Raw genomic sequence first — 13,163 nt, forward strand, 5'->3', positions numbered from 1 at the left:
AAACTTTGAAGTGATTAGCAAAGGGGAATGCCTAGAGGTTCCTATGCTGACAGCAAAGACAAAGAAGGAAATTACAATATCTATGTATATATGTGTTTCTGGTCTCAATAATAAAAGGTAATTAATTTATTGAAATATTATTGATCGATCTATAAACCATATTTAACAAAGACTAAATGTCTTAATCATAACACCACACTATAGTTAATCTTCCCCTAATGTAAAAATATCTAGGTCACATCAAATGTCGTAATTATTCATCAATAGACATCTAAAACAACAATTGATAAGATCATATGTGATCGGTTACATTGTATCTGCAATTCAACTTAGACGGACTATGTACTATGGTATAAAGTATTTCACATGTTTAGGCAATTATCATCTGAGGCGAATAAAAATAACTGATTTCGCAATGTTAGAGGTATATCCTGACGAGATACTTTTTGAAACATTACCTCATGTCTAAATATTACCAAAATATCGTCCGATAAAAATTGGCTGACCAGTGACCTCTCATGTTATGGGAGTAGGTCTCAGGCTGATAATCTCAAATGAAACCAATACAAATCACGTTTTTTATATCTATAGAATTCAGTGAAATAGCTATAGATAACAGAGATATTTCCCGGTTTTTACTGGAAGGTGCAGTTTAAAACAAAAGTGCAACATTTCACATCAACATCTTATATCAGCACGAACAAAGAGTGTCTAATTCTAAATATATAATAAACTCTCAATTCTCATCTTAGCGCATTAATTATATATTTAGCTGGATGAATTTTGTGAAAACATCACTAAAATCATTCAATAAAAAACTGCAGTTTTTTTTTTTTTTTTATTGACCTTTCGATTATGAGAATAATCAAGCGATTGGATTTCCCAGTTTATACTGGTCGGCAGCATGTAAACTGAAAGTACATCACCTGACATCCACGTCACCAGTGCGAACAGTTTTAAATATATACTGAAAATTTACAGTTAAGTATACGTTCACCCATCAGCTGTCTCAGTAAGCAGTCAGAAAAATCGACCAACAAAATGTCAGGTATGTATTAAATATGATTTATTTGGATACATAGGTGCACGAAGAAATTTCAAACAAAGTAAACGTTAAGATTGTTTAACACATACATGTTTGTGCAAGAGTTAATCAATTCTTGACTATGTAAGCCAAGTTATAACTTCTTCATGGTGCAATGTTGGTTCAAAATACGACATCTTTTGCTGGCAGCAGTTAAAATTGTTCTTTTATATCTCTATATAAGACATCTTTTAAACTATTCTTGATAAGACATCTCATTTTTTACAAGATATCTCGGCATAAACATAAACTTTAATATCATATATCTTATGTCTCTTTCATACACATTCCTAAATAAGATATTTTATTTGCTGTAGTGAGATATTCAATACAACACACAAGATCAAAGATATATTATAGGGAGTTTATGGGATATCTTATAAAGAATCTCGATTGCTTACCAAAAATGAAAGTATAATTTAAAAGGGTTATTCCCATTGTGTTGTTACTTCCGTTAGAATTATGTGTCATTTATGGAACCACGAGTCGAATACAGTATTGATTCACCGAGAAGTACAGACACTTTATATAGTTCTAACCATGCTGTAGGTGTTTTATTCCCAGATCGGCAATGGAGATGAATAAGTTCAATGCAGATTGCACTTGTTGCGAGTACCTCCATTATCTACGAGACAAATGAGAGAAAATATATTTTTCAAAACAAATTAAGCGTGATAAATGTTACTCTTTAACCATTTTTTTATTAAAAGCTTAACAACTAAGTGAAACAAAGATTATATATTGAACAAAATCTCATTAAAGTAACGTTACATGCAGCATTGCTGTGTTTGAGGGGATTATTATCATATTCAAATCTCTTCGTTTAAAATAAGTATTATGTATTATATATTTCTGTTTGAAAATTGTCTTTTTATCCCAAAAAGTTTGTCGCAAGATAACTTATATTTATCATATATCTTATATACTTTATATCCTATTTTCAAAGCTAACGTAAAGTATCTTTAATAATTATTTTAGATATCTTACATATTTTAGATATGTATTTTGGATCAATCTGGTTCTGTTAAAGATTGACACCTTGGCTTCACAGGGATCTGAGAATTAATTACAGTTTATATAATTATGGACCCACCAGATGCCCAAAGACTATTTTTAGACGTTTTAGGGGTCTAGATAAATACTATAGATAGTACTATACAGTAAAATGTAGAGTATACTATTCTAAAATGGTCTAAAGGCACTGTGGTGGGTCCATAATTATACAAAATGTAACTACTTCTCAGATTCATGTGCTTGGCTTGCTAGATATGACGTCTATTCTAATGTATAATACTAGAAATATATATATTTCTAGCCTAAATATTTATTTCCGGTTGAACTTTTATTTGTATGGAATTTCCAGGGAATAAAAAGGACACGAAAACTTTGTACCACCACACAACAAGAGAGGGAGCCGCTCAGATATTGAAGTCGGGGTACATTAAACAATCGACTGACACGAAAAATGACGCTGCCTATGGCGTCGGTACCTACTTCACCAGTCATGGCCCAGACAAATCCCAGAGGGATATCGCAAGGAACAACTATGATGGGTACAGAAACCAACACGCAGATCAAATGTTGAAAAGTGGTAAAACAGATGCGATCATTGCTGTGGATTTGCCGACAAAAGACGTCACCAAGGCCCCGTCAGATCGTGATATTTATGTCTCGAAGGGGGACACTACGATTGCGGATAAGAATCCACGGGTTTATGTGCGGGACAAAGATGGAAAGGCTGTGCAGTATAAACAGAAGTAGAAACTGAAATCACATCCATTTGACTTTTTTCCCCGAGATAATGACAAAATGTGATTTAAAAACTTAAGAAAAGAAAAACTTTGTTGTGAGAAAATTAGAATTAGATCAATTGGTCAATATCGACACGTTTGTTACACGGTTTATTTCTGGTGTATATACATGGAATAATTGCAACAAATAAACTAAAACAGTCATCCCGTTTAAAGAGTTATTCCGCTGTAATCATATGAAGGCAAACATTTACTGTAGAACTAATGGAGGAGACAAATCAAAGGAAAGCAAATAAACCAATATCATTAGACATTTAATGAACAATATGCATTATAGTATCATTATAGAGTATAACCGAGTACCATATTCATACTAAATGTTTTATGTGTTTATATTCTTCTTTGCACTTATTGTACATAAAGTCATAGTTTCATAATTACTTCCTCGTGTCATTTAATTCCTTAACCTTTTGGTCACTTATTTGGAAAAAAAAGTAGTAGCATTTCATTCCAACAGATCTGTCAACGTGTGTATCTACCTACTCAGAAACATATATTAAATATGGTATATTATGTGTATATGTTTCTGACCTACTATAAGTGAGAAAATCCGTTCAAAGCATAAAGCCTATTTGGTCTATGCGACATTTTGGAAAGGTGACTGTCAATCATTTTAAAACAGTCGGAAATCCTTCGTCCCAGGATGTTACTGGTGCAATACTAGGTCTCTTCCTCAGGACTTTTGAAGAGACAACTTAAAATTTTTACATAGACAACAGTGTTAAAGTTTTGTTATGTATTATTAAAACAAATTACTGCAGTTATCCTGATATTACTACAAATATCGTAGCGCCTTAACATAGCAATAAGTGACCATTATCCAGTGTGTATCACAGTAAAATCCAAATCATCTAAACAAGCATCGTCATCACACAAAACAATATCATACAGGTGTTTTAAAGAATTCAATAAACATAATTTTTTATCAGACCTATCATCATCCACAATCAATGAAATTTTCCAAATAGAAGACCCAAATGAGGCTTTATCTCTCCTAACCTCTTCACTTTTACATACATTAAACAAGCATGCACCAATCAAATCTAAAAGAGTGACAATATCCAAACAGCCTAGCTGGTGTATACTGAGGAATCAAATGCAAGGAATCTCAGAGATAATTATCACAAAAATAAAGATATGGTTAACTACCGATTATGGAGAAACAAAACAATATTGAAGTCAAAAAGAAACAAGAGGGCCAGAGGGTCTGTATCGCTCACCTGGTTTTTTAGTAATTATAACAAAGACCCTACCCCTCAGGCCCTGGGGGGTCAGCCCAATTATTTGTACAACTTTGAATTCTCATCCTATAAGGATGCTACCATTGCATTATGATTGCTATCTCATGCTTAGTTTCAGAGAAGAAGTCGTTTATATGGAATTAACCAAATAGACCCCCTTTGACCCTGCCCCTCAGGCCCCCGGGGGCCAACCCCATCATTTGTACAACTTTGAATCCCCATCCTATAAGGATGCTACCATTGCATTATGATTGCTATCTCATGCTTATTTGCAGATAAGAAGTCCTTTATATGGAAATAGCCAAATTGACCCCTTTTGGCCCCGCCCCTCAGGCCCGGGGGGGGGGGGGGGGGGGGGGGTTAGCCCCATCATTTGTACAACTTTGAACTTTGAATCCCCACCCTATAAGGATGCTACCATTGCATTATGAGTGCTATCCCATGCTTAGTGTCAGAGAAGAAGTCGTTTATATGAAAATAGCCAAATTGACCCCTTTTGACCCCGCCCCTCAGGCCCCCGGGGGGTCAGCCCCACCATTTGTACAATTTTCAGTAAGTACCCCCATAAGGATGCTACCAGTCAAATTTTGTTAAATTCAGTCCAGCGGTTATGGAGAAGAAGTCGATTGTTGACGGACGGACGGACGACGGACGGATGGACGACGGACGCCGGACGCCACGGTATCGCATAAGCTCACCTTGGTCCTTCGGACCAGGTGAGCTAAAAAGAACGCAATTAAATATAAAATGCCTAGTAACACTTTATGGAATCATTTAAGTAGCATGACGAAAACTGCAAACTAAAATCAATTACCAACAGAAATCTTCTGTGAAAATGAACATATTACTGGTATACAAAACATCCTAAATTATCTTAATGATCATTTTGTGAATATCTCTGACAATATAAAGAAAAAGCCATTCAGTGAAAGGGATCATGCCCTTTTTCACAAACAGGTAAACGAAAAAGTAGGTAATAGCCCAGTTTTCTGAATTCCATTAATTAAAGTGGATAAAACATATGATTACATAACTAGGCTTGATGCTACTAGAGCAAAGGGGAATGATGGAATAGGTCCTAAAATTCTTAAACTATGTAAAGACTTAATATCATCACATATAACATTTATAATAAATATTAGTGTGAATAAAAATATATTCCCTAATATATTAAAGGAAGCTAGAGTAGTTACAATACATAAAGGCAAAGAAAAGGAAAATCCAAATAATTATAGACCCATTTGAATTTTACCAACTCTTTCAAAAATATTTGTATTTCAAAAACATGTAACTAAGCATCTTTACAAATATCTGACCAAATATAACATACTGAATAGCTCTCAGTCAGGCTTTCGATTACATCACTCGTGTCAAACAGCCCTCATTAATCTGCTGGACACTTGGCTTAAAGGAATAAACAATAGTCAAATGATAGGAGCGCTTTTTATAGATCTACAAAAAGCTTTTGACCTTGTTGATCACAAAATACTTCTTCATAAACTTAAACTTTTAAATATATCAATGTCAAGTCTGCAGTGGTTTACATCTTATCTATCTGGCAGATTTCAATCTATACAATCAAATGGTATGTCATCCTCTCCTAAATTGATAAAAACATGAGTACCTCAGGGCTCAATTCTTGGTCCACTAATGTTTCTTATATATAGTAATGATTTACCAATGTATCTAAAACAATGTAATGTTGATATGTATGCTGATGATACGACTACAAACACAAAAGGCAGTACATTACCTGAAATTAAGCAAAGCCTTCAAGAAGATATGAAAAACATTTTAGGTGGTGCCACTTTAATAATATGAACATAAATTTACCAAAAAAAAAACAAATAGTATGCTTATTGGGAGTAAGAGGAAAATAGCAGGAATGGATATACATCTAGCAGTAAACGATACACATATCAATCCTTCAAATTGCCATCAAAAGGTATTAACATAGATAAATTTTAAACTGGTCAGAACAAGTAAGAAACGGTAGCATCTAAGCTCTCAATATTAATTGCTTTATTTAGAAAAATGAAAAGCTATCTACCAAGAGAAGCTAGGAAAATTTACTACAATTCCTACATTTTACCAATTTTAGATTATGCAGCTATAGTCTGGGGAAATGGTTTGACAAAACAACAACTAAATCATATAACAAAACTACAAAAGAAACTTAGAATAATGCTAGATAAACCAATACTATCTGACAGTTTGTCCCTTTTTAAAGAAGCTAAAAACTCCCTTTTGAACTCAGAATAAAATATCATACTGTAATATTGGTTTATAAAGCACTGCATAATATGACACTGGATTAAATATGTACTTTACTTGAAGCTTCCTGCTTGTACAAACTCAGATCAGCTACAGAAAATAAACTCCCTTTACCTAAGTTACAATCAGAGACAATGAGAAAGTCCTTCAGATACTCTGGAGTTGTGTCTTGGAATAATCTTCCACTTGATATAACAGACTCCACATCCCTTGTAACTTTTAAGCAAAAGTTAAGAAATTATTTACTATCAAACTTGATAATCTAAATGCATTATTTAATAACAGTGTACTTAATATATGTTACCTATACCATAACAGTTCCTATTATTTGGTTTAAGGAATATACTATACAGTATATATTAAATAGTAATGTATGTGTTTCATTTCACTTGGGTTTTCCATTGTATTGTATAGAGATTGTTATCATATGCATGTGATGTATTTTTGATGATTTATGTCAATTTGTTTGTGTTTATATTATAATGAGGGTCATATGGAAGATTAGTTCCATGCTAAATATGCCACCCTCAATAAATAAAGTATTATTATTATATTATTATTATTAATATTAGTTAGCTTTTTTTCGATAAGTAAAGTTTAGGTTCTCATATTTTCTTACGCGTGTATGAGGTCTTATTTCACCCTGATTACATTGGTTGGATAGCGATATGACACAATGTAAAAAAGTATCTCGTCGTGTTAACCTCTGACATTGTTGCATTTTGCACTAAAAATCCGGAAATTCTAATATTTTACCTAATTATTATCAAAAATGATATTTTGAAATTTCAATCTGGATTTCCAAATTCATATTATTGTCATCTACCTGCAGAAAACATTTTTATTTTTGAAATTCATAATTAAACAGTCATTCAGTGGTCGGGTCGAAAATCTATCCTGGGCTCAATCTTACACAGAGGTCATTTCTAAGGTTTATTTTTCATTTACTTAGTTGGTTGTTCCCTATCGCTAATTTTAGCTAAATCACAATGGTATAATTTCATTTGCCCATCACGCAGGTGAGCTCAAATTGATGTCATTGTTTAATCAGCTACATGTATATAAAATGCACACACTGTCCGTAGATATTTAAACGGTGTATGTCCGTCACCAAATTATATTGCTTACATACCAGGGAAGTACTACTTCAATGATCTTAGCATTAATTACATAATTATGTACAAGTCACAATCAAATGCACCTTTAACTAAACAGAAAATTTACAATCGCTGGGAATTGCCGAAACTTCTATTTTAGGAATTCGCGGAAATTGTATCAATGGCAAAAGTTTTTTTTTATAACGGTAATATTTAAAGTACAGTAATGAATTTTAACAATACCACAACCCTTTACTTTTGGGTAATACTTCCATTATTACAATGAGACACTATACATAAATAATTCGGAGCCTCTTAAAACTAGCTGCAATATTGTAGCTCAAAAGATTTTTTGACAGAAAATGGTGTCGTCTTTAGAAGGTATAGTAGGCCGGGTACGTATATTCGTTCTACTTAAAACAGACATTTACACACACTGCACATTGTACATAGTTTCCCATAATGGAAAACAATAAACCTACTGATCTGTTATGAAGTTCCATGTGATAGTAGGAAGTGAACAATTGAATACCACTACACAGGTATGACAAAGACGCTCTCGTCCAAACAATAGGTCCCAAGCGATATCATCCGACAACTACAACAATCATTTAAAGATAATACACTGCTGACGAATGGTATTTTTCTCTAACAAAAACATTAGCAGACGAATAAATGTTTTTTTCAATTACTCTGCACCATTACCACCATTGAAAAGTTTGAGCTTCTTATTTTAAGACAAATTATTTAAAATAACTAATTGCGTCCCGAATCAAGTCCATGGCACTATGTCTCTATGGAATGAAATACTGGTTGCGATTCTACCAAAAGCAAATATTTTTTTATGTTATTTTATTCTTAATTATTTTTACAGCCGGGTTTTATTATTTCTGGTGTTAATTAGACATAAATATACATGAGTAAACACCAATTATTGTTCAAATATTGAGCCTCATTTATGCTCTGTCGGCGGTGGAGCATATCCAATGGAAGTGTATAGCCCATTGTTTGTTACCATATACGGTATAAATTCAACGTCATCATATAATCTGCAGTTATTTGGCTATATACATGTAGAAATATTGTAACCCAAGTTACTTTTCGCGTGCGATAAAATTCCATGGATCAAAATTCACAAAAAATACCCTGCGAAATGTTTCAACTACAAGTGGAATTAGCTTTTAAATCGGAAAATTAAATTGCTACGGAAAAAAGGCATTATGCGCGAAAACGCGAATTTATGCTGCCGAGAACATAGGTCGGTTTAGAGTAAGATCTTTCTATTTCAGAACTTCTGAGAAAGCCAACATGGAAACCACTGTTTTATTACGATGGAAGTTACCGTTCAAACAGAACGTGCAACAATTTACATAGCCACGTCACCAGCAAGAACGGCTTTAAATACGTTGAAAATACAGTTCTGTCTTCACTCCTGATTAGTACTACGAGATCCCGTGAGATGCGTGCGCATCGTTAGCGGTCATAGCGTGCTTTGTTAGCAGAGTGGTCAGAAGGACACTGTGACCTCTGACTTTATTCTTTTATAATTAGCAGTAATTAGACAATTTTTATACCCAAGAGTCGCTCGAGGGTGTAGTTTATTATCATTGTACTGCTTTGATCATAAGCTTATTGATCATTCACTGGCCGACTCGGCAAAATTCGCAGTGAAATATTCGAGGGACTCCCTCGCACTGCTGTCCTTGGCGGGAGCGCATGGCCGCCATCTTGAATCGGCAGAAAATCGTCAGAGAATTCGATTTTGTAGGGGAAATTCTTAACAATATGGAGCCCCGTTACGCCGAAAAAACAAATAAGAAGACGGAAAAGTCTTCAAAGAAATCTAATGGACAGTCTAACGGCAGTAGTAAGACCGTTTTAGCTAGTAATGCTGAAAAATCTGCTCCCGTAACTGATGTTGAACGGGAGTCGCCCAAGGCCCCAGAAACAAACAAACCGTCTCAAAATCGGACAGTGCCAATGGAAGTTGACCAACAAATACCCGGGCCCTCAGGTACACAAACATGCTCCCCTGTTGGAAATAATTTCCAGGAATCGTTGGCATCGGTATTAACAAACATGCAGAATATGATGGCTACACAAATGCAAATGTTTGAAGAAATGAGGTCGTCTGACCAGAGATCGTTTATATCAGACGGTATGTACAGCGAACACGATTCTGTTGATGTGTGTGGGCAGATTGATGCTTTACTCGGCGATTCCGACTCGGAAAATGACGACAAAACTGAGAACGACGAAACTACAGTTGAATGTACTACCAATAGATCTACTGTGCAAATCGCATCTAACGTTAGCCAGGGACCTGTTGATGATCATGACGAACTTCCTCAGTGTATGAGGGAAATAGCTCAAGACTTGTCAAATTCTGATGCGACAGGGCCAGATTTGAATAATGAGAAGCTCACAAAACTGTTGAGCGACATGCTGTCAAAACGCATGCCCGACGAAAAACTGAAGACGAAAATGGACGAATATCTCCGTCCCGCAAATGTTGATATGTTACAGGCTCCTAAAATGAACCCAGAAATATGGAGAAAAATCAGCCACAACACAAAGAGTCGAGATTTGCGTTTTCAAAGAGCGCAGGACAAGATGTTGAAAGGGTTAGTTCCCTTAGCTAGAACTCTCCAGAAAATAACGTCGGACCGGAAAGAGATCACGGACGACAAAACGAAAGCGATACTGGATGAGATCATGAAAGCTACTCTCGACAGTTTCATGCTGATAAGTACAGCTTCTCAGGACATAAGTCAACGAAGACGTGAGCTTATTAAGCCTGATTTGAACAACCAATTTTCATCATTGTGTTCCACGAACAATCCTGTAACAACACAACTGTTCGGTGACGATCTCCACAGGTCAATGAAAGAGATCAGTGAAACAAATCGGGTCGCGTCTCAAGTTTCCTATGGAAACTATCAGTACGGGAAAATGAAGGGACAGACCAAATACTCAAATAGAGGAAAATTTGGTGGACATCGCGGCCGTTTCCAGCCATATGATGGCAGAAACCCCAGAAATTTCCAGGCTTTCCAATACCAGGGAAAAGACCCACAGTATGGAAATCAACAACACAAGCCAAAAAACTACAAAAGGGGACAGCAACAAGAGAGAAAGTAACACAGTCTCTGTCCCCAGTTAATGAGGTAAGTGATGTAAAACATTTACCGGAAAAGAATTGTAAACAATCTCAATTTTGGGTACAAACTCAAAGAAATCAAACAGATTGGGAAAAGTTTCTAAGTACTATACAAAATGAACTGCCAAAATGTGTTAGCTCATTCCAGGCAGGTTGTATAGGTGATCATTTGTCATCATGGAGGAAATTGACCTCAGATTTTTTACTATTAAGTAATGTAAAAGGTGTCAAGATTGAATTTAAAGAGACTGACACAGATAACCCTAGTGCCTATAAAAATAACATTATATTGCCAGAATATGTGTTTAAAAATTCTGAAAAAGTAATGATTCAAACCGAGATTAAGAATCTCATCCAAAAGGGAGTCATAGAAGAAGTAGATCATGTTGAAGGGGAATATATCTCTAACATATTCATGAGACCTAAGAAGGATGGTACTTGTCGACTTATTCTGAATTTAAAACAGTTAAATGAGTCAATTGTGTACCGACATTTTAAAATGGACACATTAACCAATGCTCTAAATTTAATAACACCAAATTGTTATATGGCATCAATTGATTGGAAGGATGCTTATTACTCGGTGCCAATTCACAAAGAGTATCAAAAATATTTGAGATTCACATTCGAAGGTAAACTTTATCAATACACAGCTTTACCTAATGGGTTGTCATCAGCACCAAGAATATTCACTAAAATTACAAAGCCATTTTTTTCGGAATTGAGGAAAATGGGTCACATGAATACTCTTGATGAATGTCGGCAAAATGTGAAAGACACTGTTCAACTTTCAGAACAAGTTGGTTTCATAGTGCATCCTACTAAATCAGTGTTTGAACCAACACATATCATTGAATATCTAGGGTTTATATTGAACTCGATAACCATGACTGTAACTTTACCAAGCAGAAAATCAGAAAACATTCAAAGTGTTTGTAATCAGTTGTTGGTTTGTAGAACACCGACTATTCAGGAAATTGCGCAATGTATTGGTTTACTAGTATCAAGTTTTCCTGCAGTTCAGTATGGCCCGTTACATTATAGATATCTTGAAGAAAACAAAATAACGGCACTGAAGCAGAACAAAGGGAACTTCAATGCAAGGACACAGTTATCTGCTCAAAGTAAAATAGATTTACAATGGTGGATTAACAATATTATGTCTGCCAAAAATGTCATATCACATGGCCCACCCTCTGTCACTCTAACTTCTGATGCATCCAAAACAGGATGGGGGGGAGTGTTATATATGACTAACAGTCACATGCAGAAAACAGGTGGTAATTGGTCAAAAACTGAATCACTTGATCATATCAACTACCTTGAACTTAGAGCAGCATGGTTTGTTTTACTGACACTATGTAAAAATCTTAAAAGTGTCCACATTAGAATGAACTTAGATAACACCACAGCTATAGCTTACATTAATCACATGGGTGGGAAAAACTCCCAGTGTAACTTGTTAGCTAGGGAAATCTGGTATTGGTGTAGTGAGAGAGATATATGGCTGTCAGCTGCTCATATCCCAGGTAGTCAAAACATTGAGGCAGACACAGAGAGCAGGCTTGACCATGACAATACTGAGTGGAAAATAGATCCAAATATATTCACAATGATTGTAAATATTTGGGGAATGCCTGATTTAGACATATTTGCATCTAGACTTAACTGCCAAATAGAAAGATATGTTTTCTATGCTATGGAACAAGTTTGTGTATATTTTCCCACCATTTTCATTAATTGGGAAAATACTTAAAAAAGTAAGGGAAGATGAGGCTGAGGTAATAATGATACTTCCTTTTTGGTCTACACAAACATGGTTTCCATTTTTGCTAAGATTACTCATTGATTGTGTGTTTTTATTACCTAGGAAGAAGAACATTTTGTCACACCCCAGCAGAGCAGTAGAAACTCTTCCGAAGATGCAGTTAATGGCTTGTCGCCTTTCCGGCAAACAATCACAAACCTTGGAATTTCAAAAGAAGCTGAGGAAATATTGTTGTCGTCATGGAGATCAGGGACACAAAAACAGTATGACACTTACTCCAGGAAGTGGTTTTCATATGCAGCTTCAAGGGAAATTAATCCATTTTCACCATCTGTGACAAACGTTATTGAATTCCTAACTGAACTGTTTAATTCTGGATTAGGATATAGTGCCATTAACACTGCCAGATCATCTTTATCAACATTTATTGTTATAAATGGACAGTCTTGTGGAACTTTGCCCTTAGTGAGACGATTTTTAAAAGGCGTGTTTCAAAAACGACCAGCTTTACCAAGAAATACTTCAATATGGGACCCGCAAATAGTTCTTGACTATTTAAATACAGTTGAATGTGTTTCATTAAAAATGTTGACATTGAAAGTGGTAACTTTGCTGGCATTAGTGACAGGACAGCGTGCCCAATCACTTCATGTGATGGACACTAAGAACATCTACTTCCGACAAAATAGCGTGTATATCGTTTTTGGTGAAGTGTTAAAGCAATCAAG

At 35.1% G+C, this 13,163-nt stretch overlaps 3 protein-coding genes across 15 annotated transcripts in view; 2 read left to right on the top strand and 1 right to left on the bottom strand.

Annotated features, from left to right (window-relative positions):
- LOC138325101 (DNA excision repair protein ERCC-6-like 2) overlaps window positions 1–13,163 on the bottom strand; it is a 79,230-nt gene that overhangs the window by 49,113 nt on the left and 16,954 nt on the right. The window lies entirely within an intron of this gene.
- On the top strand, window positions 890–3,275 carry LOC138325099 (uncharacterized). The gene is made up of 2 exons (XM_069270515.1): window positions 890–1,048; window positions 2,448–3,275. The coding sequence occupies exons 1-2, from the start codon at window positions 1,042–1,044 to the stop codon at window positions 2,843–2,845; spliced, it is 405 nt and encodes a 134-aa protein (XP_069126616.1). The 5' UTR covers window positions 890–1,041; the 3' UTR covers window positions 2,846–3,275.
- Window positions 8,983–12,674, top strand: LOC138325104 (uncharacterized). Its single transcript, XM_069270534.1, has 2 exons — window positions 8,983–10,674; window positions 12,538–12,674. Exon 1 carries the CDS (start codon window positions 9,224–9,226, stop codon window positions 10,646–10,648), a length of 1,425 nt encoding a protein of 474 aa, XP_069126635.1. The 5' UTR covers window positions 8,983–9,223; the 3' UTR covers window positions 10,649–10,674; window positions 12,538–12,674.

The sequence above is a fragment of the Argopecten irradians genome, chromosome 6 (genome assembly GCF_041381155.1).
Source record: "Argopecten irradians isolate NY chromosome 6, Ai_NY, whole genome shotgun sequence".
NCBI lineage: Eukaryota > Metazoa > Mollusca > Bivalvia > Pectinida > Pectinidae > Argopecten > Argopecten irradians.

Excerpts from the sequence above, each read along its gene's own strand:
- LOC138325104 (XM_069270534.1), top strand. The coding sequence starts at position 9,224 with ATGGCCGCCATCTTGAATCGGCAGAAAATCGTCAGAGAATTCGATTTT.